Below are 27,998 nucleotides of genomic sequence, written 5' to 3' on the forward strand. Positions count from 1 at the left end.
CTTACTGGAGATCTTAGATTGGACTTGCTTCTCCACAGACATGTTCTGCACAGGAGTGTCATGCTAATTATCTGATTGGAGATAGCGTGAAGCAGCATGGCTCAGTGGAAAGAGCCCGGGCTTTGGAGTCAGAGGTCGTTGGTTCGAATCCCGGCTCCACCACATGTCCGCTGTGTGACCTTGGGCAAGTCACTTCACTTCTCTGAGCCTCAGTTACCTCATCTGTAAAATGGGGATTAAGACTGTGAGCCCCATGTGGGACAACTTGATCACCTTGTATCCCCCCCCCCCAGCACTTAGAACAGTGCTTTGCACATAGTAAGCGCTTAACAAATGCCATCATTATTATTATTGGAGATAAGGATGATAATAATAATAAGGGTATTTGTTATGCACCACTTATGTGTTAATAACTGCTCTATGCGCTGGGGTAGATACAAATTAATCCCCTTGGACAGGGACTGTCCCACATGGGGCTCACACTTTTAACATCCATTTTACAGATGAGGTAACTGAGGCACGGAGAAGTGAAGTGACTTGCCCATGGTAACACAGCAGATATGTGGTGGAGTCGATTAGAACCCAGGTTCTTCTGACTCTCAGGCCCGGGGGGTGGGGTGGGGGGGTCTATTCACTGGGCCACACTGCTTCTCCAATAAGGATAATAAGTTGCAATTAGTCATCAATTTAAATTGGGTGCAGATGGCCAACAATGGTTACTGAGCACTAAAACCGTGGTGAAAGAAGTTCCAATCAATCAATCAATTGTATTGAGCGCTTACTGTGTGCGGAGCACTGTACTAAGCACTTGGGAAGTACAAGTTGGCAACATATAGAGACGGTCCCTACCCAACCATCCCAACTGGGTGAAGCATGTCAGATCCTTTCATTTCTTTTATTGAATAAAAGTTCCACGGAAAGGTGGAAAGTCAAGGCTGACTCTGATACCAATGTGGAACAGATGCATTTATAATAATAATAATAATAATAATAATAATGATGATGGCACTTGTTAAGCGCTTACTATGTGCAAAGCACTGTTCTAAGCACTGCAGGGGATACAATGTGATCAAGTTGTCCCACGTGGGGCTCACAGTCTTAATCCCCATTTCTACAGATGAGGGAACTGAGGCTCAGAGAAGTTAAGTGACTTGCCCAAGGTCACACAGCAGACTTGTGGTGGAGCCCCCGGGATTCAAACCCCTGACCTCTGACTCCAAAGCCCATGCTCTTTCCACTGAGCCACGCTGCTTCTTATACCCATTCAAAGCCAGATTGCAGGTCTTGGAGTCACTGAATGGCTTATCAATCCATCAACTGCATTTATAATAATAATAATGATGGCATTTATTAAGTACTTCCTTCGTGCAAAGCGCTGTTCTAAGTGCTGGGGAGGTTACAAGGTGGATCACGTTGTCCCATGGGGGGCTCACAGTCTTAATCCCTATTTTACAGATGAGGGAACTGAGGCCCAGAGAAGTGAAGTGACTTGTCCAAAGTCAAACAGCTGACAATTGACGGAGCCTGGATTTGAGCCCACGACCTTTGACTCTCAAGCCTGGGCTCTTTCCACTGAGCCCATATTTATTGCACACACTGGGTAATAATAATAATGGTGGTATTTCATTCATTCATTGTCATATTTATTGAGCGCTTACTGTGTGCAGACAACTGTACTAAGCACTTGGAAAGTACAAATCGGCAACGTATAGAGACGGTTCCTACCCAACAACAGGCTCAGAGCTTACTATGGGTAGGGACTGTCTCTATATGTTGCCAACTTGTACTTCCCAAGCGCTTAGTACAGTGCTCTGCACACACTAAGCGCTCAATAAATATGATTAATGATGATGATGATGATGTGTCAAGTACTGGTCTCAGTGCTGGGGTAGATACAAACTGAAGAGGTTGGTTGCAGTCTTTGTCCCACGTGAGGTTCACAGTCTTAATCCCCATTTTCCCGACAAGGTGACTGAGACCCAGTGAAGTCACTTGACCAAGGTCACACAGCAGACGAGTGGCGGAGCTGAGATTAGAACCCAAGTCCTTCTGACTCTTAGGCCTATGCCTCTGTCCACTATGCCATGCTGCTTCTGAAGCCGTCCCTCTCCTTATCCTCCCTGAGTAGAATCTGGTTTTTAAAGGACTTCGTTTTCTTCTGTTTATTCCCTTTTAAGATCTCTCACGCTTTCCATGGCTCACACCCTCCCTCGTACTCATTTCAGGGCCTCAGACAAGGGAGAGGTCTATGCCGTGAGACTTTACAACGACGGAAACCCAGTAGGGCTGGGAAATCCTCTTTTGTTCCCACTTTAAACTTGATCTTCTGGCTGCATGACTGACCACCTTATTATATCCCGGCCGGGAAAGGTCCCTCCGATCAGAGAACATCCCGGGTTTGCGGGGGCCGAGGACAAACACGGCCATTGTGCGGCCCGGGAGATACGTCCGGTAAAGCCGAGGGCTCTGACAAAGCCTTGCACTTTCCTAAGCAGAGACGTTTCCCTGGAAAGAAAATGCTTTTCTATCTGTTGATTTAATACTTGGTATGGCATTTGTTAAGCACTTACTATGTGCCCGGCACTGTTCTAAGCGCTGCAGTTGATGCGAGCAAATTGGGGTGGTCACAGTCCCTGCCCCACGTGGGGCTCACAGTCTCAATCCCCATTTTACATATGAAGTAACTGAGGCCTAGAGAAGTGATTTGCCCAAGGTCACACAGCCAACCGGGATGAGAACGCATGACCTCCTGACTCTATCCACCATGCAAGCGCTTAGTACAGTGCTCTGCACACAGTAAGCGCTCAATAAATACGACTGAATTGAATTGAATTGCCATGGTGCTTCTCTATACTTGTAAACACTCACTTTCTGGGTCAGGTCTCTGCTTCTGCTGCTTTTTTTTTGAGTGGTATTTGTTAAGCGCTTACTATGTGTCAAGCGCTGTTCTAAGCACTGGGGAGGTTATAAGGTGATCTGATTGTTTCACGGGGGCTCACAGTCTTCATCCCCATTTTACTGATGAGGTAACTGAGGCCTAGAGAAGTGAAGTGATTTGCCCAAAGTCACACAGCTGACAATTGGCAGAGCTGGGATTTGAACCCATGACCTCTGACTCCAAAGCCCGTGCTCTTTCCACTGAGCCATGCTTCTTGAATCTACCCCTGAGCTTAGTACAGGGCTTCACATTAAGCACTTAGTCCAGTTCTCTGCACACAGTAAGTGCTCAATAAATATGACTGAATGAATATAGTAAGCATTTAACAAATCCCAGTTTTATTGTAATTGTTTTTAGCTGCCCTTGCAAGGATAGAGCCAAAGAGTTCAGACTTCATCCTGGAAAAGCACGCAGTCTGAGAGGGGACACATTTGCAGCGAACAAAATGATGAATGGTGTGGACAGGGTAAGCAAGGAATTGGTGTTCATCGAATCCCACAGCACTAGTATGTGGGGTACCCCCTGAAACGTAATGGTGGTAAATCAAAACGAACAAAAGGAAAACATTTCTTCACCCAGCGGGGAGCAAGAATATGGAATTCATTACCCCAGAAATGGTTTGAAGAGAGGTTAGGGTACATTCACAGAAGATCAACCCCTAATGGATTATAGTGGGGAAAGTGAAAGACCTAGAGGAGTAAAGTTAGTGGTGATAGAGGATATATTCTTAAACATTGTACATATTTATTACTCTATTTATTTATTTATTTTACTTGTACATACCTATTCTATTTATTTTGTTAGTATGTTTGGTTTTGTTCTCTGTCTCCCCCTTCTAGACTGTGAGCCCACTGTTGGGTAGGGACTGTCTCTATATGTTGCCAACTTGTACTTCCCAAGCGCTTAGTACAGTGCTCTGCACACAGTAAGCGCTCAATAAATACGATTGATTGATTAAACATTACAACGGTTGTTAAGCAGGGCATCATTCAGAGTTCCTTCGAACATCCTGTTGCCACTCATGAACCAAACACTGCGACTTATCTCACTAAACCTTAAGTTCCAGACCATCAAACTGGCAACCTTTAGGAGTGCGGTTATAGAAAGAAGTTATCGTCAATAGTGGTTTAATGAAAGTGACTCAGAGAATAAAAATTATTTGCAGCCAAAGCTGGAAGTGCAGACATAACACATCACAGCAGGTTAAAAACAGAATAAAATAGATGCTGACAAAATCTTGTAATGGAATCTACTGATAATAATAATAATAATGATGGCATTTATTAAGCACTTACTATGTGCAAAGCACTGTTCTAAGCGCTGGGGAGGTTACAAGGTTATCAGGTAGTCTCACGGGGGGCTCACAGTCTTAATCCCCTTGAGGTAACTGAGGCCCAGAGAAGTTGTGACTTGCCCAAAGTCACACAGCTGGCAGTTGGTGGAGTAAGGATTTGAACCCATGACCTCTGACTCCAAAGCCCATGCTCTTTTCACGGAGCCACGGAATTGAAGGGATATGGGTGACCAATAGTGGGATGCCAAAGCTGAAGGCAACCAGGAATATGCTGCTAATCACTCAATTAAGAACTTTTACTCATCCCAGACAAACTATTTTGGTACCACTGACAGATGGATCAGAGAGAATCTTCTGCGGACAGCATTCAATTCAGTCGTATTTATTGAGCGCTTACTGTGTGCAGAGCACTGTACTAAGCACTTGGTAAGTACAAGTTGGCAACATATAGAGACGGTCCCTACCCAACAGTGGGCTCACAGTCTAGAAGGGGGAGACAGAGAACAAAACAAAACATATTAACAAAATAAAATAAATAGAAAAAACATGTACAAATAAAATAGATAATAAATCTGTACAAACATATACACATATATCCAGGTGCTGTGGGGAGGGGAAGGAGGTAAGATGAGGGGGAGAGGAAGGAGGGGACAGCATGGTCATTACAACAGATTCCCATAAGTATTCCAACATTAAGGAGGCCTTTTGAAGTCAGAGTTGGAAGTTCATTGCCTGATGTTTTCAGCCAATCAAAATGGTATTTCCCCCTCCTCTAATGAAGAAAAGCAGGGTTATCCAGTCCTGTTTTTATGGTATTTGTTAAGCACTCTACAGGGTCAGGAACTGTACTAAGTGTTGGCGTAGACGCAAGATCATAAACTTGGACTCAGTCCATGTCCCACATGGGGCTCTCAGTCTTAATCCCCATTTTACAGGTGAGGTCACTGAGGCCTAGAGAAGTGAAGTGACTTACCCAAGGTCACACAGCAGACAAATGGCAGAGCCAGGATTAGAACCGAGGTCCTTCCTACTCCCAGGATCGTGCCCTATCTGCTAGGCCTGTTCAACTTATTCTACGACACATGCTTCATGATGTAACCTGGAAGCTGAAGTCAGAAGGTACTTCTGATCCTCTCAGTTCAGCTCAACTCAGAAGGCAATGAGGATCATTATTATTATTATTATTATTATTAATTATTATTATTTCATCGTGTTTATGACTGTTTATGACAATGGCAACAGAATGTTTGGAGGAAATGTGATATAATAATAATGATTAGATACAAGACAATCAGGTTGGACACAGTTCCTCTGTTGCATGGGGCTCACAGTCTAGTAGGGGGGAACAAGTATCAAATCCCCTTTTTACAAATGAGGAAACTGAGGCACAGAGAAATTAACTGACCTGAGCAAGGTCACACAGCAGAAAAGTGGCAAAGCTGGGTGGCCCCTTGCTGGGCGACCTTGGCCCTTAAGTTCTCTGGGCCTTAGTTACCTCTTCTGTAAAATGGGGATTAAAGCCTCCTCCCTCTGATTTAGACTGTGAATTCCGTGTGGCACAGGAACCGTGCCCAAATTAATGATCTCACATCTACCCCAGAAGCTTAGTAAAGTTCCAGGCACATAGTAAGCACTTAACGTGGCTCAGTGGAAAGATCACGGGCTTTGGAGTCAGAGGTCATGGGTTCAAATCCCGGCTCCACCAATTGTCAGCTGTGTAACTTTGGGCAAGTCACTTAACTTCTCTGTGCCTCAGTTACCTCCTCTGTAAAATGGCGATTAAGACTGTGAGCCCCCAGTGGGACAACCTGATCACCTTGTAACCTCCCCAGTGCTTTGTACATAGTAAGCGCTTAATCAATGCCATTATTATTATTATTAACAACTACCATTAGAAACAAAAATACCACCCCCCTCCAAAAAACAAAAATACAAACCTAGAAGCAAGAAATGCATTCCCTGCCCCTTCTGAGCATTTTAACGAAGGAGAAATTCCTGAGCAGCAGACAGGAAGTAGCCTGGCAGGAAGTAATCAGGAGGGTTGCTCTCTTATGAGTGGAGATTTTGTGAAGAGTGAGATGCTAAAAGTGAATTTCAATTCCTACTGGTCTGCTGTGTGGCCTTGGACAAGTCATTTCACTTCTCTGTGCCTCAGTTTCCTCATCTGTAAAATGGGGATTCATTACCTGTTCTCCCTCCAACTTAGACTCCCTTCTACTTAAAGCTCCATGTAGGATAGGAACCAGGTCAGTTACTGGAGAAGCAGCTTGGCTCAGTGGAAGGAGCCTGGGCTTTGGAGTCAGAGGTCATGGGTTCAAATCCCAGCTCCACCACTTGTCAGCTGTGTGACTTTGGGCAAGTCACTTGACTACTCTGGGCCTCAGGTACCTCATCTGTAAAATGGGGATGAAGACTGTGAGCCCCCCATGGGACAACCTGATCACCTTGTAACCTCCCTAGCGCTTAGAACAGTGCTTTGCACATAGTAAGTGCTTAATAAATGCTATCATTATTATTATTCTTATCCAACCTGATGATCTTTGAATCCACTCCAGGGCTTATATGGTGCTCGACACATAGTAATAATAATAATAATTATGGTATTTGTTAAGCGCTTACTATGTGCCAAGCACTGTTCTAAGCGCTGGGGTAGATATAATGTAAGCAAGCTGTCCCACGTGGGGATCACAGTCTTAGTCTTCATTTTACAGATAAGGTAAATGAGGCACAGAGAAGCTAAGTGACTTGCCCAAAGTCACACAGCTGACAAGTGGTAGAGCCAGAATTAGAACCCACAACCTCTGACTCCCAAACCCAGGCTCTTTCCACAGAGACACACTGCTTCTCATAGTAAGCACTTAACAAGTACCAAAATTATTGTTATAGTTATTATCTTTCAAAAACAGAGACAGGATCAACGCTTCAAGGATCTATGTTATGTGCACACGATATGGAATTGTTTGTGAATTATACAGCAGGTCTGGAGAGGATTGTTCTATCAATATCTTATTCACAATTGTTGGGTAGGAACTGTCTCTGTTATCAACTTGTACTTCCCAAGTGCCTAGTACAGTGCTCTGCACACAGTAAGCGCTCAATAAATACGATTGAATGAATGAATGCAGGATAGCTATGTCAGAAATTAGTAAAAATGCTTTTGTTGTTACTGTTTTAATTTAATATCTTCCTTAATATTTGTGACACGCCCTACACATCCCTGCTATTTTAGTATGAGAGACTACTTGCTACCTAAGGCACCAAACTTCCAGTGACCTCCAATGAATGACAATGATTGATTTTTAGACTGTGAGCCCACTGTTGGGTAGGGACTGTCTCTATATGTTGCCAACTTGTACTTCCCAAACGCTTAGTACAGTGCTCTGCACACAGTTAGCACTCAATAAATACAATTGATGATGATTTTAGTAGCACTGAATCAGGCAGATCTGTTCGCTTTAAAGCGTTTGATTCAGGAAGTGTTCAATTCAGGAGGCATCTCGGTGATTGACACTGGCTCAATGTAGCGTTCGGCATTCACAGACCCACCTTTCGTCTGGGTGGTAGTGGATAAATAGTCAAGTCTTCAGATTTGTCCGAAAGCACAGGAGGACTCGTGTAGTGGAGCAGCTCAGACCTTACACACAATGCACAGTGCCCTTCCGATTTGAACCTTGCCTTCCTGCTAATGTCCCAAACCCAGGTGTCGCCTGAATTGGAGAAATCATTAACTTTGACCTCGGGGTACACAGTGAGAACTGCCCAGGTGCATTTGTTGGACAGGATTTTACTGGCAGCCAAATAGTCAGAGGGGGAAGGAGGCAGAAAAAGACCCAGTCAAAATGCGAAGGAGCTCATAAAGTCAGGAATGAAGAAATCGAGGACCATCTTCTCTTGAATGGCTTGACTATAGCTCTGGGCCACTCCCTAATGGATGCCCTCATCCATCAGTGACCACTGGTATTCATACCTGCTGACACCTTTAGAGCTTGAGCCCTCATTTCCTCTTCTCCCACTCCCTTCTATGCCACCCTTTATTCACCCCTTCCTCACTTTCACAGCACTTATCAATCAATCAATCAATCGTATTTATTGAGCGATTACTGTGTGCAGAGCACTGTACTAAGCGCTTGGGAAGTACAAGTTGGCAACATATAGAGACAGTCCCTACCCAACAGTGGGCTCACAGTCTAAAAGGGGGAGACAGAGAACAAAACCAAACATACTAACAAAATAAAATAAATAGAATAGATATGAACAAGTAAAATAAATAAATAGAGTAATAAATATGTACAAACATATATACAGGTGCTGTGGGGAAGAGAAGGAGGTAAGATGGGGGGGATCTCTCCCTCTAGACTGTACACTCGTTGTGGGCAGGGAACCTGTCTACCAACTCTGTTATAGTTTACTCTCCCCAGTGCTTAGTACAGTGCTCTGCATACAGTAAGCACTCAATAAATACGATTAATTGCTCCTGAGGGAGCACTGGGAACAGTCATTCTTGACAGGGTTTTTTTTTGTGGCATTTGTTAAACACTTACTATGTGCCAGGCACTCTACTAAGCGCTGCCATTTCATCCTGTTGTGAGAGGTCATGGCTGAAAATGGAGATGAAAATTTCAAACTGTTGAGTGAGAAGGTAAATAGCACGGGGTCTCTCAGGGGTTTTCCTATTGACTGTGGGAGTCCAGAGATTAGGAATTGATAATTATTAATAATAATAACAACAATAATAAATAATGATAATGGTGACATTTGTTAAGCATTTACTATGCGTCAAGCACTGTTCTAAGTGCTGCAGTACACATGAGATAATAATAATAATTATGGTACTTATAAAAGTGCTTATTATATGCCAAGCACTGTTATAGATACAAGTTAATCAGGTGGGACACAGTCCCTGTACCACATGGGGTTCACAGTCTTAATCCCCATTTTGCAGATGAGGTAACTGAGGCACAGAGAAGTGAAGTGACTGGCCCAAGGTCACACAGCAGACATGTGGCAGAGTTGGGATTAGAACCCAGGTCCTTCTGACTCCCGGGCCAGGAGTCTATCCACCAAGACAAACTAATTAGGTTGCTCACAGTTCCAGTCCCACATGGGGCTCAAGTCAGGTTGGACATGTCTGTGCACTTGCAAACAGATTTATAATACCTCTGGCACATCTTCCCAGCAAATACTTAAAAAAAAAAAAAGATTTTCAGCCCCATGAAGATATGTATTGTCCTATTTAGGTAATAGGTTCTCAGCTAAGAGAATGGTCCTGCCGTCGACCCCCGGCCCATGGCCTCTCCCTGGCCTGGAATGCCCTCCCTCCACACATCCGCCAAACTAGCTCTCTTCCTTCCTTCAAAGCCTTACTGAGAGCTCACCTCCTCCAGGAGGCCTTCCCATACTGGGCCCCCTTATTCCTCTCCCCCTCCTCCCCCTCCCCATCCCCCTTGTCTTACCTCCTTCCCCTCCCCACAGCACCTGTATATATGTATATATAATAATAATAATAATAATAATAATGGCATTTATTAAGTGCTTACTATGTGCACAGCACTGTTCTAAGCACTGGGGGGATACAAGGTGATCAGGTTCTCCCACATGGGGCTCACAGTCTTCATCCCCATTTTACAGATGAGGTAACTGAGGCCCAGAGAAGTTAAGTGACTTGCCCAAAGTCACACAGCTGACAAGTAGCAGAGGTGGGATTTGAACCCATGACCTCTGACTCCAAAGCCTGGGCTCTTTCCACTAAGCCACACTGCTTCTCTGTATACATGTATATATGTGTACATATGTGTATATATATGTGTGTATATATACATGAATGTATGTGTGTATATATATATGTATATATGTTTGTACATATTTATTACTCTATTTTACTTGTACATATTTATTCTATTTATTTTATTTTATTTTGTTAATATGATTTTCTTCGTTGTCTGTCTCCCCCTTCTAGACTGTGAGCCCACTGTTGGGTAGGGATCGTCTCTATATGTTGCCAACTTGTACTTCCCAAGCGCTTAGTACAGTGCTCTGCACACAGTAAGCGCTCAATAAATACTATTGATGAAGATGATGATGAAAATAATTGTGGTTTTCGTTAAGTGCTTAATATGTGCCAAGAACTGAGCTGAACGTTAGGGGCAGTACCGTACAAGCAGCCCCTGTCCCACAAGGGCCTCCTGGCCTAAGCGGGAGAGAGAACATGCATTTTAGAGATGAGGACGCAGAGGAGTTAAATGACTCACCCAAGGTCTCACACAGCAGGCAAGTAGCGGAGGTGGGATTAGAACCCATGGCTCACGACTCCAGGCCTATGCTCTCCCCCGCTTAGACCGAGCCCTACTTCTCCTCTCCGTTTTTCGCTCTGTATCTATTTCCAATAAGTCAAGCTTCGCAAACCATCAGAGAGTGAAAGCTTCCTCAAGTTCAAGTAAGGACTCCCTCTCTCTCCCTGGCCCTGGAGGTGGCCTAGGTTCTATTCTTGATTCCCCCGGAGCCTGCAATAGCCTTCTTGGCTCCAACCCAACATGTACCATCTGTCTGATAGTTATGCCAAGGAGGAGAGAGAGTCGGACTTGAAAAGGATATATTTGAAGAATTGGCGGTTTGAGTTCTTCCCTTACATCTGAAATGAATATTTTCAATCGGCCCCCAAAAAAACCCTGTTGAATCCAGGAAAATGATGGAAAATGTCAACATCTGTTTATTGTGATAAAAACACTTCTCAAACTGCCATTCCTTTGCCCAATTAGGAACCTAGACAACAGTAGCAATGGGCCCTTGGGATTGAGTACACATAGGAAAGAAGCCAGAAGCCTTTTTTTTTTCCCAGAGCCTTTTTTGAGTAGGTTTGTTCCTTTTCCCAATAAATAAGAATAATGATCAATCAATCAATCAATCAATCGTATTTATTGAGCGCTTACTATGTGCAGAGCACTGTACTAAGCGCTTGGGAAGTACAAATTGGCAACACAATGATGGCATTTATTAAGCGCTTACTATGCCCAAAGCACTGTTCTAATCGCTGGGGAGGTTACAAGGTGATCAGGTTGTCCCACGGCAGGGGGGGGGGCGCTCAGTCTTAATCCCCATTTTACAGATGAGGTAACTGAGGCCCAGAGAAGTTAAGTGACTTGCCCAAAGTGTCACAGCTGACAATTGGCAGAGCCGGGATTTGAACCCATGACCTCTGACTCCAAAGCCCATGTTCTTTCCACTGAGCCACGCTGCTTCCCAACTTCTTGATGCTAGAATGGATCCCTCTCTGAGCCTTATCTGGGGTCGAGAGTGTAAAGAGCAGACCCCTATGCTCCCAGTAAAGGTATGGCCCAATTCCTAGATAATAATTTCATCATCATCATCATTAGGTTGGAACTTATTTAGTGCTTACCATTGCCAAATGCTGTACTAAGCGCTGGGGTAGATACAAGATCAGGCCAGACCCAATTCCTGACCCACATAGGGTTTACTTAGTACAGTGCTCTGCACTCAGGAAACGCTCAAAAACCATGATCAATCAATCAATCAATCATATTTATTGAGCACTTACTGTGTGCAGAGCACTGTACTAAGCGCTTGGGAAGTACAAGTCGGCAACACATAGAGACAGTCCCTACCCAACAGCGGGCTCACAGTCTAGAAGGGGGATCCATGATGCAGTGGCCCAGGAGCAGAAGGCCATGGGTTCTAATCCTGCCCCTGCCATTTGTTTGCTGTGTGGGCTTGGGCAAGCCACTTGACTTTTCTGTGCCTCAGTTACCTGATCTGTAAAATGGGGATTGAGACTGTGAGTGCCACGTGGGCTAGGGACTGTGTACAACTTGATTTGCTTGTATTCACCCCAGCGCTTAGCACAGTGCCTGGCACCTAGTAAGTGCTTAAGCATTATTACTACGACTACTCCCAATATAAGTGGGAGGGGGAACAGGTATTTACATTGTAGAGGAAACAGAAGAACAGAGAAGTTAATTGACTTGCCCAAGGTCACACAGAGCTGGGCTTAGGACCTAGGTCCTCTGACTTCTAGGGCCGTGCTCTTTCCACTAGGCCACGTTGTTTATCGATCGTTATGAGCTCAGGGCACAAATGCTAATGGGAATAAAAAGACATGAGTGGGCGTGGATGGAGAATGGGAGCAGCAGGAAGGAGAGCTTCTAACCTTGGAGTTGGAGAAGTCCTGAAGGCTGCAGCTGAAACAATAAAGTTCTCTGTCGTACATTTTCTGGCCCGAAGTTGCGTTCCTCCCCACAGGGCCTAGGTGTAGACGGATAGATCCCCCCATCCCTTCAGACAATTAGCTACTCCGATTCCTCACAAAAAAGGAAGGTGGGTGAGGGTGGCCTGGTGGAAAGAGCACCGGCCGGGGACTCAGAGGACCTGGGTTCTAATCCCAGCTCCGCCACTTGTCTGCTGTGTGACCTTGAGCAAGTCACTTCACTTCTCTGGGCCTCAGTTTCCTCAACTGTAAAATGGGGATTCAATAGTTGTTCTCCCTCCTACTTAGACTATGAGCCCCATGTGGGTCTTTTAGACTGTGAGCCCACTGTTGGGTAGGGACTGTATATGTTGCCAATTTGTACTTCCCAAGCGCTTAGTACAGTTCCCTGCACTCAGTAAGAGCTCAATAAATACGATTGATGATGATGATGATGTGGGTCAGGGACTATATCTGACCTGATTAACTTGTATCCACCCCAATGTCTAGAACGATGCTTGACACAAAGTAAGCACTTAAATACCACAATTATTATTATTAAAAAGGTTTGAATTTCATTGGGGCCCTGCTATAAAGCAGATCTCGGGGTTCATTACATTCTAAGATTTGGAAACAGAAACCAGGGTCACAAAAGCAGACCAAAGTACCTGAAACCTGAAAACTTATAACAGGGGCTCCCCCTCTAGATTGGAAGCTCATTGTGGCCCGGGAATGTGTCTGCCAACTCTTGTCACTCTAGACTGTAAACTCATTGTGGGCTGGGAATATGTCTGTTTATTGCTATGTTGTACTCTCCTAAGCACTTAGTAAGTAAAGTCTTCCGTACTCAGTAAGCACTCAATAAATATGATTGAATGAATGAATACTCTCCCAAGCACTTAGAACAGTGCTCTGCACACCGTAAGTGCTCAGTAAATATGACCGATCGATTGACTAATTGCTGTCAGGGCCCGCTGTGAGCTCAAGGCCAAACTTCAACTCGATAATACAATTTGATAATTTGCCAACTGGATTCGTTCTAATTAGCTCATGATCTACTTCAGTCATAAATATTAAATGAGGATCACAATTTGCTGGGGAAAATAAAACCATGTTTTGTTATTCATTAGTTCTCACAGCAAGAATGCGTGAATAGAGCTGTACAATTCCGTAGCTTCATTCATTCATTCAATCGTATTTATTGAGCGCTTACTGTGTGCAGAGCACTGAATTAAGCACTTGGGAAGTCCAAGTTGGCAACATATAGAGACGGTCCCTACCCAACAGCGGGTTCACAGTCTAGAAGACTGAGTTAGAAGTAGCTTGAGTTATGCCTTCTGCCAAAATCAGAATTAAGTTCAGCATGACATGCTAACCAGTGGTCCTCAAGAAATTCATAAACAAATCATTGGTAAATCTCTCTTTTTACCCCCAAGTCCAGCTGTATCGTTGTTTATTGATTGTAATATTTTGGCCATCCTCCTTGGCAAGAGTTTCACTTATCACTAGTTAATTTTAGCAACCACAATGAGCCGTTGACAGATTAGCTACTCATTTCCCTCTTAACCTTTACTGTGACAACTAAGTCCTTCCCTCAATCAATCAATCAATCAATCGTATTTATTGAGCGCTTACTGTGTGCAGAGCACTGTACTAAGTGCTTGGGAAGTACAAGTTGGCAACATATAGAGACAGTCCCTACCCAACAGTGGGCTCACAGTCTAAAAGGGGGAGACAGAGAACAAAACCAAACATACTAACAAAATAAAATAAATAGAATAGATATATACAATTAAAATAAATAAATAGAGTAATAAATATGTACAAACATATATACATATATACCCTCCTGAGTTGCTGGCTTTGAGAAGCAGTTGGGCTAGTGGAAAGGGCATGAGCCTGGGAGTTAGAGGATCTGGGTTCTAATCTTCGTCTTGCATTTGTTTGCTGTGTGGCCTTGGACAAGTCTTGCCCAAAGTCACCCAGCAGATACCTGGAGGAGCTGGGATTAGAAACCAGGTCCTCTCACTCCCAGGCTTCTGCTCTTTCCACTAGGCCATGCTGCTTCATGATGGTATTTAAGTGCTTGTTGTTGTCTTATGCTGTCGAGTCGTGGCCGACCCACAGCAACACCCCGGATACGTCTCTCCCAAAACGCCCTACCTCCATCTGCAATCGTTCTGATAGTGTATCCATAGAGTTTTCTTGGTAAAAATCCGGAAGCGGCTTACCATTGCCTCCTTCCGCGCAGTTAACCGGAGTCTCTGCCCTCGATTCTCTCCCATGCCACTCCTGCCCAGCCCGAGTGAGTTTTGATTCGTAGCAGATGGCCTGCCACTCGCTAGCCACTAGCCAAGCTAGGAATGGAATGGGCCTCTCTGCTTGACTCTCCCTCCCATAGTTGAGACTAGTACTCTTAGAGTACTGGAAACTCCCCAGGTGTGACCCTGAGGGGTGATTTAAGTGCTTACTATGTTCCAAACACTGTCCCAAGATCATCAGGTTGGACACAGTCTATGTAAGTCAGTCAATCATATTTATTGAGGGCTCACTGTGTACCGAGCACTGGACTAAGCGCTTGGGATAATACAGTGCAACAATAAACAGACACATTCATTCATTCAATCGTATTTATTAAGCGCTTACTGTGTGCAGAGCACTGTACTAAGCGCTTGGGAAGTACAAGTTGGCAACATCTAGAGCCGGTCCCTACCCAACAGTGGGCCCTCAGTCTAGAAGGGGGAGACAGAGAACAAGACAAAACATATTAACAAAATAAAATAAATAGAATAAATATGTCCAAATAAAATAGAGTAATAAATACGTACAAACATATATACATATATACAGGTGCTGTGGGGAGGGGAAGGAGGTAAGGTGGGAGGATGGGGAGGAGGAAGAGGGGGAGAGACTCTCTAGTGGGCAGAGATCAAACTGTGATCCTGGAGGGCAAGGGTTCCCATAGGGCTCTCTGAAGGGTCACTGGTGACGCTCGTGGCCACCGTGTCTCGCCGCGAACCTGATCGTTGGCAAACTTTTGAGAAAGGGCAACTGCTGTAGACTGTCAGCCCCTTGTGGGCAGGAATCTTGTATACCGACTCTGCTGTAGTGTACTCTCCTAAGTGCTCAGTACAGTCCTCTGTACCCACTCAATAAATACCACTGATTGATTGGAAAAGCACCGGGAAGCGCGCCACTTTCCAGCCCCCACAACGAGCTTACAGTTTAGATGGGGAGGCGGACATTATCCTCTCAATCTAAGTGGGAGCGGGCATCAATTACTGTTGTCGTGAATTCAGCGTAAGGCTAATACTCTGCTTTGTATCTCCATAACCAGCCAGGCAGCATTTCCTAGACAGCCATTGCAATCCACCTATGTCAGCCTGCTATTTTTCAGGATTCCAGTTTTCCAGTCTTTGGGTGGTCTTTGGGTCAGAAAACTTCACCGTTGATTGCAAGCCCCAGCAGGAAGAACGGGGGCTGCAATCTAAATCGCCTGATCTCCAAAGCGGTTCTCTTTCCACTGGACCAATAATGGGGCCATTATATGGTTTAATGTTAAGGAGCTAGATGATTGGCTTTTATCCTTTAAATTGACAGATTTGAGGAAACAAATATTGATACCGTGCAGCATCAAGAGCCAGATCTGCTACCAAAGCAACGATTTCTTGTGTTGAAAATATTCCTTTTCGAAGAAAGCTAAGCCCTGAATTGGAGGTTGTAATCCTCCTAGGTATCAAATTGCTCTGTTGCACTGACTTGGAGATAAGAATAGAATGATTCCTCAGTCATGCGAAGCAAGATTAGTATAGGGGCTTCTTCTGTTCCTTAATGTGAATGAAAAGAATAAAATGGATCACTCAATCAAAGGTATTAAACGCTTACTACAGAGTATCATTCTAAACACTTGGGAGATAGTAGATATGATCCTTGCCCTGAAGGAGCTTACAGTATGACTTTGAAGGAAATTTACAGTTAAGCCTTGAAATCATTAGGAGAAGGAAATATAGTGTTTGCAGAGTTTTATGGATCCTCTTGCTTTTTTATGCTACTTGATAATCAGTCAATCAATCATATTTAGTGAGCGCTTACTAGGTGTAGTGTGCTGTACTAAGCACTTGGGAGAGGACAATAGAACAGACTTTGCAGACACATTCCCTGCCCTTAACGAATTTAGAGTCCAGATGAGGAGACAGACATTGATTAAGTTCTTACTATTTTAAGTTAGGTTAAATTACTATGTTAAATGCTTACTATGTGTCAGGCACTGTAGTAAGTGCTGGAGTTGGTACAAGCTAATCAGGTTGGACAAAGTCCATGTCCCACATAGCCCTCACAGTCTTAATCCCTATTTTATAGATGAGGTAACCGAGGCACAGAGAAATGAAGTAACTCGCCCAAGGTCACACAGCAGATAAGCGGTGGATCTAGGATTCAAGTCCCTCTGATTTCCAAGCCCATGCTGCTCCTCTTGTGTAACATTTAAATTTTATTTATCAGGTAACATGGTGATATCAAATCTCTTTTCTTAGTTGACTTTATTCATTCAATTGTATTTATTGAGCACTTACTGTGTGCAGAGCACTGTACTAAGCACTTGGGAAATACAAGTGGGCAACATATAGAGATAGTCCCTACCCGACAACGGGCTCACAGTCTAGAAGGGGGAGACAGACAACAAAACATGTAGACAGGTGTCAAAATCGTCGGAACAAATAGAATTAAAGCTATATGCACATCATTAACAAAATAAATAGAATAGTAAATATGTACAAGTAAAATAGAGTAATAAATCCGTACAAATATATACAAGTGCTGTGGGGAGGGGAAGGAGGCAAGCTGGGGAAATTGGCACTGATCGGCATTTTGAAGGTGAGTGCTAGTTTCCTAGACTTTTGAATAAGATGGGAAACATCTATGTGAGATGTCATGGCGTAGTGGATAGAACACAGGCCTGGGAATCAGAAGATCATGGGTTCTAATCCTGACTCTGCCACTTGTCTGCTGTGTGGCCTTGGGCAAGTCACTTCACATCTCTGTGCCTCGGTTCCTTCATCTGTAAAATGGGGATTAAGACTGTGAGTGCCACGTGGGCTAGGGACTGTGTCCAACTTGATTTGCTTGTACCCACCCTAGTGCTTAGTACAGTGCCTGGAACACAGTAAGTGATTAACAAATACCACAATTATTATAATTATTATATTATTTATTCTCCAGGATTCATGCTGGCCTCCCTGAGCCAAGGGGCAGGAGATTTCCTGAATGAGTGACCTGTAGGAAGCTTCTTGTGAGCAGGGAATGTGTCTGTTAACTCTGTTGTATCATCCTCTCCCAAGCGCTAAGTACAATGCTCTGCATTTAGTAAGTGCTCAATAATAATAATAACAATAATAATAATGGCATTTATTAAGTGCTTACTATGTACAGAACACTGTTCTAAGCACTGGGGAGGTTTCAAGGTTATCAGGTTGTCCCACGGGGGGCTCACAGTCTTAATCCCCATTTTACAGATGAGGTAACTGAGGCACAGAGAAGTTAAGTGACTTGCCCAAAGTCACACAGCTGACAAGCGGCGGAGCTGGGATTTCAATCCATGACCTCTGACTCCAAAGCCCGGGCTCTTTCCACTGAGCCACGCTGCTGCTCAATAAATACCACTGATTGAAATGGTCTAGAAAATGAGCCCTTAGAAAAATTCATTCCTTCAATTGTATTTATTGAGCACTTACTGTGTGCAGAGCACTGTACTAAGCACTTGGGGAGTACAAGTTGGCAACATATAGAGATGGTCCCTACCCAACAGCGGGCTCACTCTTACTAGACCTTTAAACTGATGTGATCCCAGAGTCTGGGTGTAAAACTGCTGAACACTGTGCTATCCTAGTAATGAGTTTGATGATGAGGGTTTTCCGTGAATTTCAGCGATTTATTGATAATTCTTTTTCACTTTTCAAGAGTTGCTAAGATCTAGTTGTAAACATCCAAACAAGCAGATTGGGCAACCTACTGGGAGGAAGTTGATAAACTGAAGAATAGAAGTCTACGGAAATAACTTTAGCTTTTCACCTTTGGGGCTTTCAGGGAACCCACTAGAGATTTCTTTTAAAAGCATCTCTTAGTCTGTACCTCAGTCGGTGAAGATGCAGCTTCACACCGAATTTGACACCCAAATAATAATAATAATAATAATAATGAAGGTATTTGTTAAGCGCTTACTATGTGCAAAGCACCGTTCTAAGCACTGGGGAGGTTACAAGGTTATCAGGTTGTCCCACTGGGGGGCTCACAGTTTTAATCTCCATTTTACAGATGAGGGAACTGAGGCCCAGAGAAGTGAAGTGACTTGCCCAAAGTCACACAGCTGACAATTGGCAGAGATGGGATTTGAACCCATGACCTCTGACTCCAAAGCCCATGCTCTTTCCATTGAGCCACGCAAATACCCAAATACCCTTTAAACATTGAAAAGCTGTTTGGGCAAGTGGGCAGAACACAGAACTAGGAGTCAGGAGAGCCGGATTGCCTGATAGGTATCCTTGGGCAGGTCACTTAAATTTTCTGTGCCTCAGTTTCTTCATCTATAAAATGGGAATTAAATACCTATTCCCCTCTTCCTTAGACTCTGAGCCCTGTATGAAACAGAAGCGGTGTATGATCTGATTGCATTGTCCCATCCTCAGCACTTAAGCACAGAACGTGACACGTAATAAGTCTTAACAAATACCATAGTTATTACTATCATTATTGTTATTTTATTGAAAGATGGTTATCAATCAATGGTATTTATTGAGCTCTTACTGTGCACAGAGCACTATACTAAATGCCAAGCAGTGTGGCTCAGTGGAAACAGCACGGGCTTGGGAGTCAAAGGTTATGGGTTCTAATCCCGGCTCCGCCACTTATCGGCTGTGTGACTTTGGGCAAGTCACTTCACTTCTCTGTGCCCCAGTTACCTCATCTGTAAAATGGGAATTAAGAGTGTGAGCCTCACATGGGACAACCTGATCACCTTATATCCCCCCAGCACTTAGAACAGTGCTTGGCACATAGTAAGTGCTTAACAAATACTATTATTATTATTATTATTATTATTACAACAGAAACTCGTTGTGGACAGGGAATTTATCTACTGTTTTATCGTACTCTCCCAAGTGCTTAGTACAGTGCTTTGTCAGCTGTGTGACTCTGGGCAAGTCACTTAACTTCTCTGGGCCTCAGTTACCTCATCTGTAAAATAGGGATTAAAACTATGAGCCCCCCGTGGGACAATCTGATCACCTTGTAACCTCCCCAGTGCTTAGAACAGTGCTTTGCACATAGTAAGCGCTTAACAGATACCACTATTATTATTATTATTTGCACACAGTGAGTGCTCAATAAATGCAATTGAATGAATTAAAGAACAGAGCCACAATGAGCTGACAGTCTAGATCATCAGACTTTTTTTTTTCCAGGCACAGTTTTTCAGGTTTATCCCCAAAGTAGACTTGGTAGGACTTTATTTCAAAAGTATTCTCTGGACTGCAGTCCAATGGAAGTGGATGCAGTGTCCTATATTTAGGTCATTAAGAGCAATTATTCTTAGGCCAGGCCGCTTGTCAGGGTTTGTGGTGGCATGGGCTTCTCAAGGCCCAAATATTTGACATTTCGCTCTGTACTATTCTAAAATTTGGAAAAACAAACCGACCCAAACCAACCATGTTCTGATTTCCAACGAATAAAATGCAATTTGTGGTAAAGATGGCACTTTTAGCCTTGAACAGACTGGCTTCCTGCAGAAACCTACCATTGGGCATTCTGCAGAGCTGCTTCCAGGAAATTCCAAGCGGGAGCCTTTCTGATGGCAGTTCTTTCGTTGGAGTAGGACTTGATTTACAATTTATATTCCCAGCCCAGAGGTGATTTATTAATTGGGTAAACATGGGCTCAATTAAAAGGGAAATAAACATTTGTATAATATCCTCTCTATGCTGAAAGGGAACATTCTATGGAAATTGGAATACAGCAAAAGAGAAAAAGATCTTGTCAGCACAATGCTGTTGGTCCTATACAACGCATTCTTATGTTTCACAGATTTTCAACACAGGAAATGGGCATATTTGAAACTGCCAAATTCACAGGTTTTTCTGAGTCAGCTACAGAGGTTTTTCTGGCTTGGAAGGAACAAACTGTGTCCAGTGCTTTTATCCCAGCTTCAATAATACACGTTTCACGGCCAAAATAATCCAGGCCGCCGTGTATCTGTTTACAAAGTCAACATTCGGTGGGGGGAAAGTAAGTGTCAACACGTTTCCCTTAAAACTCCACAGGTTCCCCTTAAAACTCGATCTATCCCCTTGGAAGAATTCTACATAAGGCTTTTTGACATTCAGATGGCTGAAACCTAGGGATAAAACAGGGTAAAAGGGTGAAGGCCCTGTTGGTTCATTAATGTTTTGGGGAAATTCTACAGAAGGAAGATTAGAAGACAGCTAAATATCTGTAAGCCCCATGTGGGACAGGGATTGTTCTCAAATGGATTATCTTAGATACTGAGACACAGCTACCGTAGTTGTCTGTCCTGAAAGGAGCCCAGTGGTTCCAGAATAATGGAGTGAAGCTCTGGAAAATGTTTTGACTGCATATGATGAAGAAACACCCCCAAAAAGTGCTGCTGTGGATCAGAAAGGAGACGTTATGTAATTGCGATGAGGAGGAAGAGAGTAGGAAAGTGGGTAAAATGACTGTACCAGAGACGCCATGTCTAAAGGATTTGGTAGGCCTGGAAGCAAACCTAATTCCCTACCTTCAAAGTCCCATGCGACAGAGAGAAATGACATGCTTGGGCTTTCGTTTTCATTTCATTAACTTCCTTTTGAAGGGAAAATGAGGAAAGAAGGTGGTAAATAGGGAAAATATCGTTGGAGGTAGAAGGTGGAAAAGTTTGATGTGTTCTTGAGCCCAAAGGATAAAAGGGGTTTCCAAAGAGCAACACAGAAATAATGGGGATGAAAATTTCAGCTTTTTAAAATTGATCAATAAGTGGTATTTATTGAGCACTTACTGTGTGTGCAGAGCATTGTACTAAGCACTTGGGAGAGTACAATATTGTTGCAACTTCCAATCAAGCTCTTTCCTGAGAAAATGTTGTTAAAGTTAACCAGACTTGATCATTTGGGGCATTTGATATTCACCCTACCCTCAGCCTCAAGGCACTTATTTATACATCCATAAATTATTTCATTATATTAAAGTCTGTCTCCTCCTCTAGACTGTAAGCTCACTGTGGGCAGGGAACTTGTCTACCAACTCTGTTGTATTGTACAACAGAGTTGTGTTGTGTTGTATTGTACTCTCCAAGTGAAAAGTACAGTGCTCTGCACACAGTAAGTGCTCAGTAAATACTATTGATTTGATTGATTTAAAAATTCAAGTTCTTATTCCCATTTTTTATCATGGTAACCTTTGGCCCACAAAATGTCTGACAGTTTATGGATTATTTAGGTCTACTGTCAAAATCAAATCCAGATATTTTACGGCAACCAGGAGCAACAGAAGGACAGATAAATCAGATCTCCTCACTGGAATCCTCCCTAGCAAACCTTTGGGGGAACCGGGGGGGATGTCTCTGAAAGGGTTTTCATTTCCATCTCTAAAATTAGCTTCCAAGACATACTCCATGACCATCTTTACCCTCAATTGTTCTTCCTCACCTCCCTCCCTTTCTAAAAACCTTTCTGAATAAATGGAAATAATTTTCCATGTTGATTTCTTATGCTAAAAGTAGGGCTATTTTCATTCAAATTTCCTTCATTTCCTGCAGAAATCAAGTTTCCTGGTGGACTGAATTGAAAAAAACAAAACTGTTCCCCAATCATGGTTTGATTGGTAAAGATAAATAGTATTATAGCACAGACTCACGGTCATTTTCCCGCTACGGTTGGCTTCCTCCCGTTCTGCAAGCGCCTTCAGGAAAGGGTCTTTCAGTTCCTTGCCGGCACTGCTGAGTGTCCTGCCGGAGGATTAAAAAAATATATATTTAAAGCAATAATTGCCACAAAGAAGATCTAACCATCTCTTAGGATATTGGAAGTGGTGTGGAGAAGTGGAAGGGCGCTGGTTTAGAAGCCAAAGGACCCGGCTTTGAGTCCAACCCAACCCGTTAGCTTGCCATGCGACTGTGGGCGAGTCAACTTCTCTGTACTTCAGTTTCTCCATCTGTAAAATGGGGATTTTACAACCTGCCTAGTCCCCCTACATCACAGGGGTTTTGTGGGGGTTGTGAGAGCGCTTTCTTAATAAAAGCACTATAACAAGCAATTTTGAGAAGCAGCGTGGCTTAGTGGAAATAGCACAGGTTTGGGAGTCAGAGGACATGCATCCTAATCCTGGTCTGGCCCCTAGTCTGCTGTGTGACCTTGGGCAAACCACAATTCTCTGTTCCCTCATCTGTAAAATGGGGATTAAGACTGTGACCCCCACGTGGGCCAACCTGATTACCTTGTATCTACCCCAGTGCTTATAACAGTGCTTGGCACAGAGTAAGTGCTTAACAAATGCCATAATTATCATTATTATTTGTCACCCTCTCAGGGTCACACCTGGAGAGTTTCCAGTACTCTACTAGTCTCAACTAACCCACTGTTGGGTAGGGACTGTCTCTATATGTTGCCAACTTGTACTTCCCAAGCGCTTAGTACAGTGCTCTGCACACAGTAAGCGCTCAATAAATATGATTGATTGAATACAGGAGGGAGAGTCAAGCAGAGGCATATACATTTCATTCCTAGCTTGACCAGTAGTTAGCAAGTGGAAGGCAAATTGCTACAAGTCAAGACTCCCCTGTGCTGGGCGGCAGCGGCCTGGGAGAGAGTCGAGGGCGGAGATTCAAGTTTTACTGTGAGGAAGGAAGCAATAATGGTAAGCCACTTTCATGTTTTTGCCAAGAAAACTCTATGGCTCCACTACCAGAACGATTGCAGATGGAGGTGGGGCGTTAGGGAAAGATGTGTCCGTGGCGTCGCTGTGGGTTGGAGATGACTCGACAGCATAAGACAAGAGAGTTGCATTTTTATCGTACAAATGAAAGTGTAAAGACCAAATAAAAGAATAAGGTATTCGAAAAGCGCTTACTATGTGCCAGGCACTGTACTAAGCACTGGGGGTGGTAATAATAATAAGTACTTCCCAAGTGCTTAGTAATGATGATAATAATAATAATACTATGTGCAAAGCACTGTTCTAAGCGCTGGGGAGGTTACAAGGTGATCAGGTTGTCCCATGGGGGGCTCACAGTTTTAATCCCCATTTTACAGATGAGGGAACTGAGGCCCAGAGAAGTTGTGACTTGCCCAAAGTCACACAGCTGACAGTTGGTGGAGCTGGGATTTGAACCCATGACCTCTGACTCCAAGTCCTGTGCTCTTTCCAGTGAGCCATGCTACTTCTCCAAGCTCATCATGTGGCCCATGAGTCACATAGGGCTCACAGTCTTAATCCCCATTTTATTGATGAAGTCACTGAGGCCCAGAGAATGATAATAATAATAACATTTATTAAGTGCTTACCATGTGCAAAGCACTGTTCTAAGCGCTGGGGAGGTTACAAAGTGATCAGGTTGTCCCACGGGGGTCTCACAGTCAATCCCAATTTTACAGATGAGGTAACTGAGGCCCAGAGAAGTGAAGTGACTTGCCCAAAATCACACAGCTGACAAGTGGCAGAGCCGGGATTTGAACCCATGACCTCTGACTCCAAAATCCATGCTCTTTCCACTGAGCCACGCTGCTTAGGTCACTCACCTGACAAGAGGCTGAGCTGGGATTAGAATCCAGATCCTCAGGTGTCCAGGCCGGTGCTCTATCCATACACCTTCCTGCCCCATTTTTGAAGTAAAATCTTGAACTATTTAGGGAGAGCAAGATATCCAGGGGGAGAACGAGAGTCTTGGTCTCTTTGTCTGAACCAAAGCTGGGTTTGTAATATTCCGGCTCAAGTACTGCATCAGCCTCCACACCAATAATAATAATAATAATAATTTTGGTATTTGTTAAGCGCTTACTATGTGCAAAGCACTCTTCTAAATGCTGGTGAGGATACAAGGTGATCAGGTTGAGCACTTGTATATACGTTTGTACAGATTTATTACTCTATTTTACTTGTACATATTTACTATTCTATCTCTCTGCCTCCTGTCTTTTTGTTCTCCTGCTCAGGTCATCTTTCTTTCGGAGACACAGTGTGGCATAGTGTCTAGACTGTGAGCCCGCTGTTGGGTAGGGACCGTCTCTATATGTTGCCAACTTGTACTTCCCAAGCACTTAGTACAGTGCTCTGCACACAGTAAGCGCTCAATAAATACGATTGAATGAATGAATGAATCCCGGCCCCGCCACTTGTCAGCTGGCCCTCCTTCCTCTCCCCCTCCCCATCCCCCCCACCTTACCTCCTTCCCCTCCCCACAGCACCTGTATATATGTTTGTACGTATTTATTACTCTATTTATTTTATTTGTACATATCTATTCTTTTTTGTTAATATGTTTTGTTTTGTTGTCCGTCTCCCCCTTCTAGCCTGTGAGCCCGCTGTTGGGTAGGGCCCGTCTCTATATGTTGCCAACTTGTATTTCCCAAGAGCTTAGTACAGTGCTCTGCACACAGCAAGCGCTCAATAAATACGATTGAATGAATGAATGAATCTGTCAAATGGGGATGAAGAGTGAGAGCCCCACGTGGGACAACCTGAGTACCTTGTCTCTACCCCAGTGCTTAGAACAGTGCTTGGCACATAGTAAGCCTTAGCAAATACCATCATTATTAATTATTATTATTATCTTTCTTCAGCATCATTGTACACCTCTCCCCACTCCTCAAAAAGGTCCAATAATCGTCCATTCCTCTCTTCACTAAGCAGACATTTCTAACCACTGGCTTCTAACCACTCAATCAACTCTCTCCTCCCTCAATTTTCCACTCTTTTCTGCCAGTGCACCTCAGTTAACCTGCTTTGCTTCACTCAAGCTCCCTCTTCAATCATATTTATTGAGCGCTTACTGTGTGCAGAGCACTGTACTAAGCATCTGGGAGAGTACAATATAACAATAAATAGCCGTGATCTCTGCCCACAGAGCTTACAGGCTATGGGGGAGATGGACTTTTCCTCTATCAACCTCTTGTTCGTTCATTCAATCATATTTATTAAGCACTTATTGTGTGCAGAGCACCGTACTAAACACATGGGAAAGTCCAATACAACAATAAACAGTGACATTCCCTGCCCACAGTGAGCTCACAGTCAAGAGTGGGGGAGACAGACATCAATACAAATAAATAACACTGCAGATAAATACACAAGTTCTATGGGGCTGGGAGGCAGGGGAAGGGCGATGCAGAATCAATCAATCAATCATATTTATTGAGCGCTTACTGTGTGCAGATCACTGTACTAAGCACTTGGGAAGTACAAGTTGGCAACATATAGAGACAGTCCCTACCCAACAATGGGCTCACAGTCTAGAAGAAGGGAGTGGGAGATAAGGAGAGAAGCAGGGTGGCTCAGTGGAAAGAGCACAGGCTTGGAAGTCAGAGGTCATGGGTTCAAATCCCAGCTCCACCAATTGTCAGCTGTGTGACCTTGGGCAAGTCACTTAACTTCTCTGTGCTTCAGTTCCCTCATCTGTCAAATGGGGATGAAGACTGTGAGCCCCATGTGGGCCAACCTGATCACCTTGTATCCTCCCCAGTGCTTAGAACATTCATTCATTCATTCAATCGTATTTATTGAGCGCTTACTGTGTGCAGAGCACTGTATTAAGCGCTTGGGAAGTACAAGTTGGCAACATATAGAGACGGTCCCTACCCAACAACGGGCTCCCAGTCTAGAAGGGGGAGACAGACAACAAAACAAAAACATGTGGACGGGTGTCAAGTCGTCAGAATAAATAGAAATAAAGCTAGATGCACAGCATTAACAAAACAGAATAGTAAATATGTACAAGTAAAACAAATAGAGTAATAAATCTTTTAGACTGTGAGCCCACTGTTGGGTAGGGACTGTCTCTATATGTTGCCAACTTATACGTCCCAAGCGCTTAGTACAGTGCTCTGCACACAGTAAGCACTCAATAAATACGATTGATTGATTGATTGTACAAACATATATACAGGTGCTTTGGGGAGAGGGAGGAGGTAGGGTGGGGGGAATGGGGAGGAGGAGAGGAACAGTGCTTTGCACATAGTAAGCGCTTAACAAATGCCATCATTATTATTATGAGGAGATGAGTGTTAGGGTTAGGGCTCTGAAGAGGGGGAGAGTCACTGTCTGTCAGATTTGAGGAGGGAGGGCATTCCAGGCCAGAGGCAGGATGTGGGCCCCTTCCTTCCTCTCCCCCTCATCCCCCTCTCCATCCCCCCCATCTTACCTCCTTCCCTTCCCCACAGCACCTGTATATATGTATATATGTTTGTACATATTTATTATTTTATTTATTTATTTATTTATTTTACTTGTACAGATCTATTCTATTTATTTTATTTTGTTAGCATGTTTGGTTTTGTTCTCTGTCTCCCCCTTTTAGACTGTGAGCCCACTGTTGGGTAGGGACTGTCTTTATACATTGCCAACTTGTACTTCCCAAGCGCTTAGTACAGTGCTCTGCACACAGTAAGCGCTCAATAAATACGATTGATGATGATGATGATGATGGGCCGGGGTCGGTGGAGAGACAGGCGAGATGGAGGCACGGTGAGAAGGTTAGCCCTAGAGGAGTGAAGTATGTGGGCTGGGTTGTAGAAGGAGAGAAGCCAATGGTGAGGAGTTTTTGTTTGCAAAGAAGGTGGATAGGCAACTATTGGATATTTTTGAGGAAGGGGGGGACATGTCTTGTTCACATCCTTCCTCCTGACTGGAACCCCTTTCACTTCCGACAGACTACTGGTCTCCCTATCTTCAAAGCCCTTCTGAAATCACATGACTTCCAGGATTTCTTTCTATTCTGCCCACTTTATAACTCCTCTACACCCACTTCAGCACGTCCACACCACTGAAGCACTTGGGTACTTGTGCCCACTTGTATCACTTATGCACACACTTTGATATTCCTCCTCTATCAAGCAATCAGTGGTATTTATTGAGCAACTTCTGTGTGCAGAGCACTGTAATTTACCCAGTAGATCCTAAACTCTCAGGGTGGGGACCATGTCTGTTACTGCTGTTCTTCATGTAGGGTTAGTGGCAATTTATTCTAAGGGAATTAATTCCCTGAACAAGACAGACCAATGGTCTTTTCTAATTTAGCAACTTCTGGGGAAGAATGGAATTCTACAAGTTTGCCACAGCAGAGTCAAAAGCTCTGGGCTGAAGCCCAATACAGCTATTATATTACATATGTTTATGTAAATAAATTAATTTACATAGATATATGTTACGGAAATATATTACATATAATACATGTATATATTACGTGGGACAATTTCTTATGGTATTTGTTAAGTATTTACTATGTGCGCTGGAGTAGATTCAAGTTAAAACAATTTCGACACAGCCCATATCCCACATGGTGTTCACAGTCTTAATTCCCATTTTACGGAGGA

The 27,998-nt window shown here is 43.7% G+C and overlaps 1 protein-coding gene across 1 annotated transcript in view; it reads right to left on the reverse strand.

Moving 5' to 3' along the window:
• Window positions 1-27,998, reverse strand: part of CFAP299 (cilia and flagella associated protein 299) — a 167,479-nt gene that overhangs the window by 79,872 nt on the left and 59,609 nt on the right. Inside the window, exon 3 of the mRNA XM_038759583.1 lies at window positions 22,330-22,420. Coding sequence (XP_038615511.1) covers window positions 22,330-22,420 — 91 coding nt within the window. The remainder of the gene's footprint in view (window positions 1-22,329; window positions 22,421-27,998) is intronic.

This window comes from Tachyglossus aculeatus, chromosome 17, assembly GCF_015852505.1.
Source record: "Tachyglossus aculeatus isolate mTacAcu1 chromosome 17, mTacAcu1.pri, whole genome shotgun sequence".
Classification (NCBI taxonomy): Eukaryota; Metazoa; Chordata; class Mammalia; order Monotremata; family Tachyglossidae; genus Tachyglossus; species Tachyglossus aculeatus.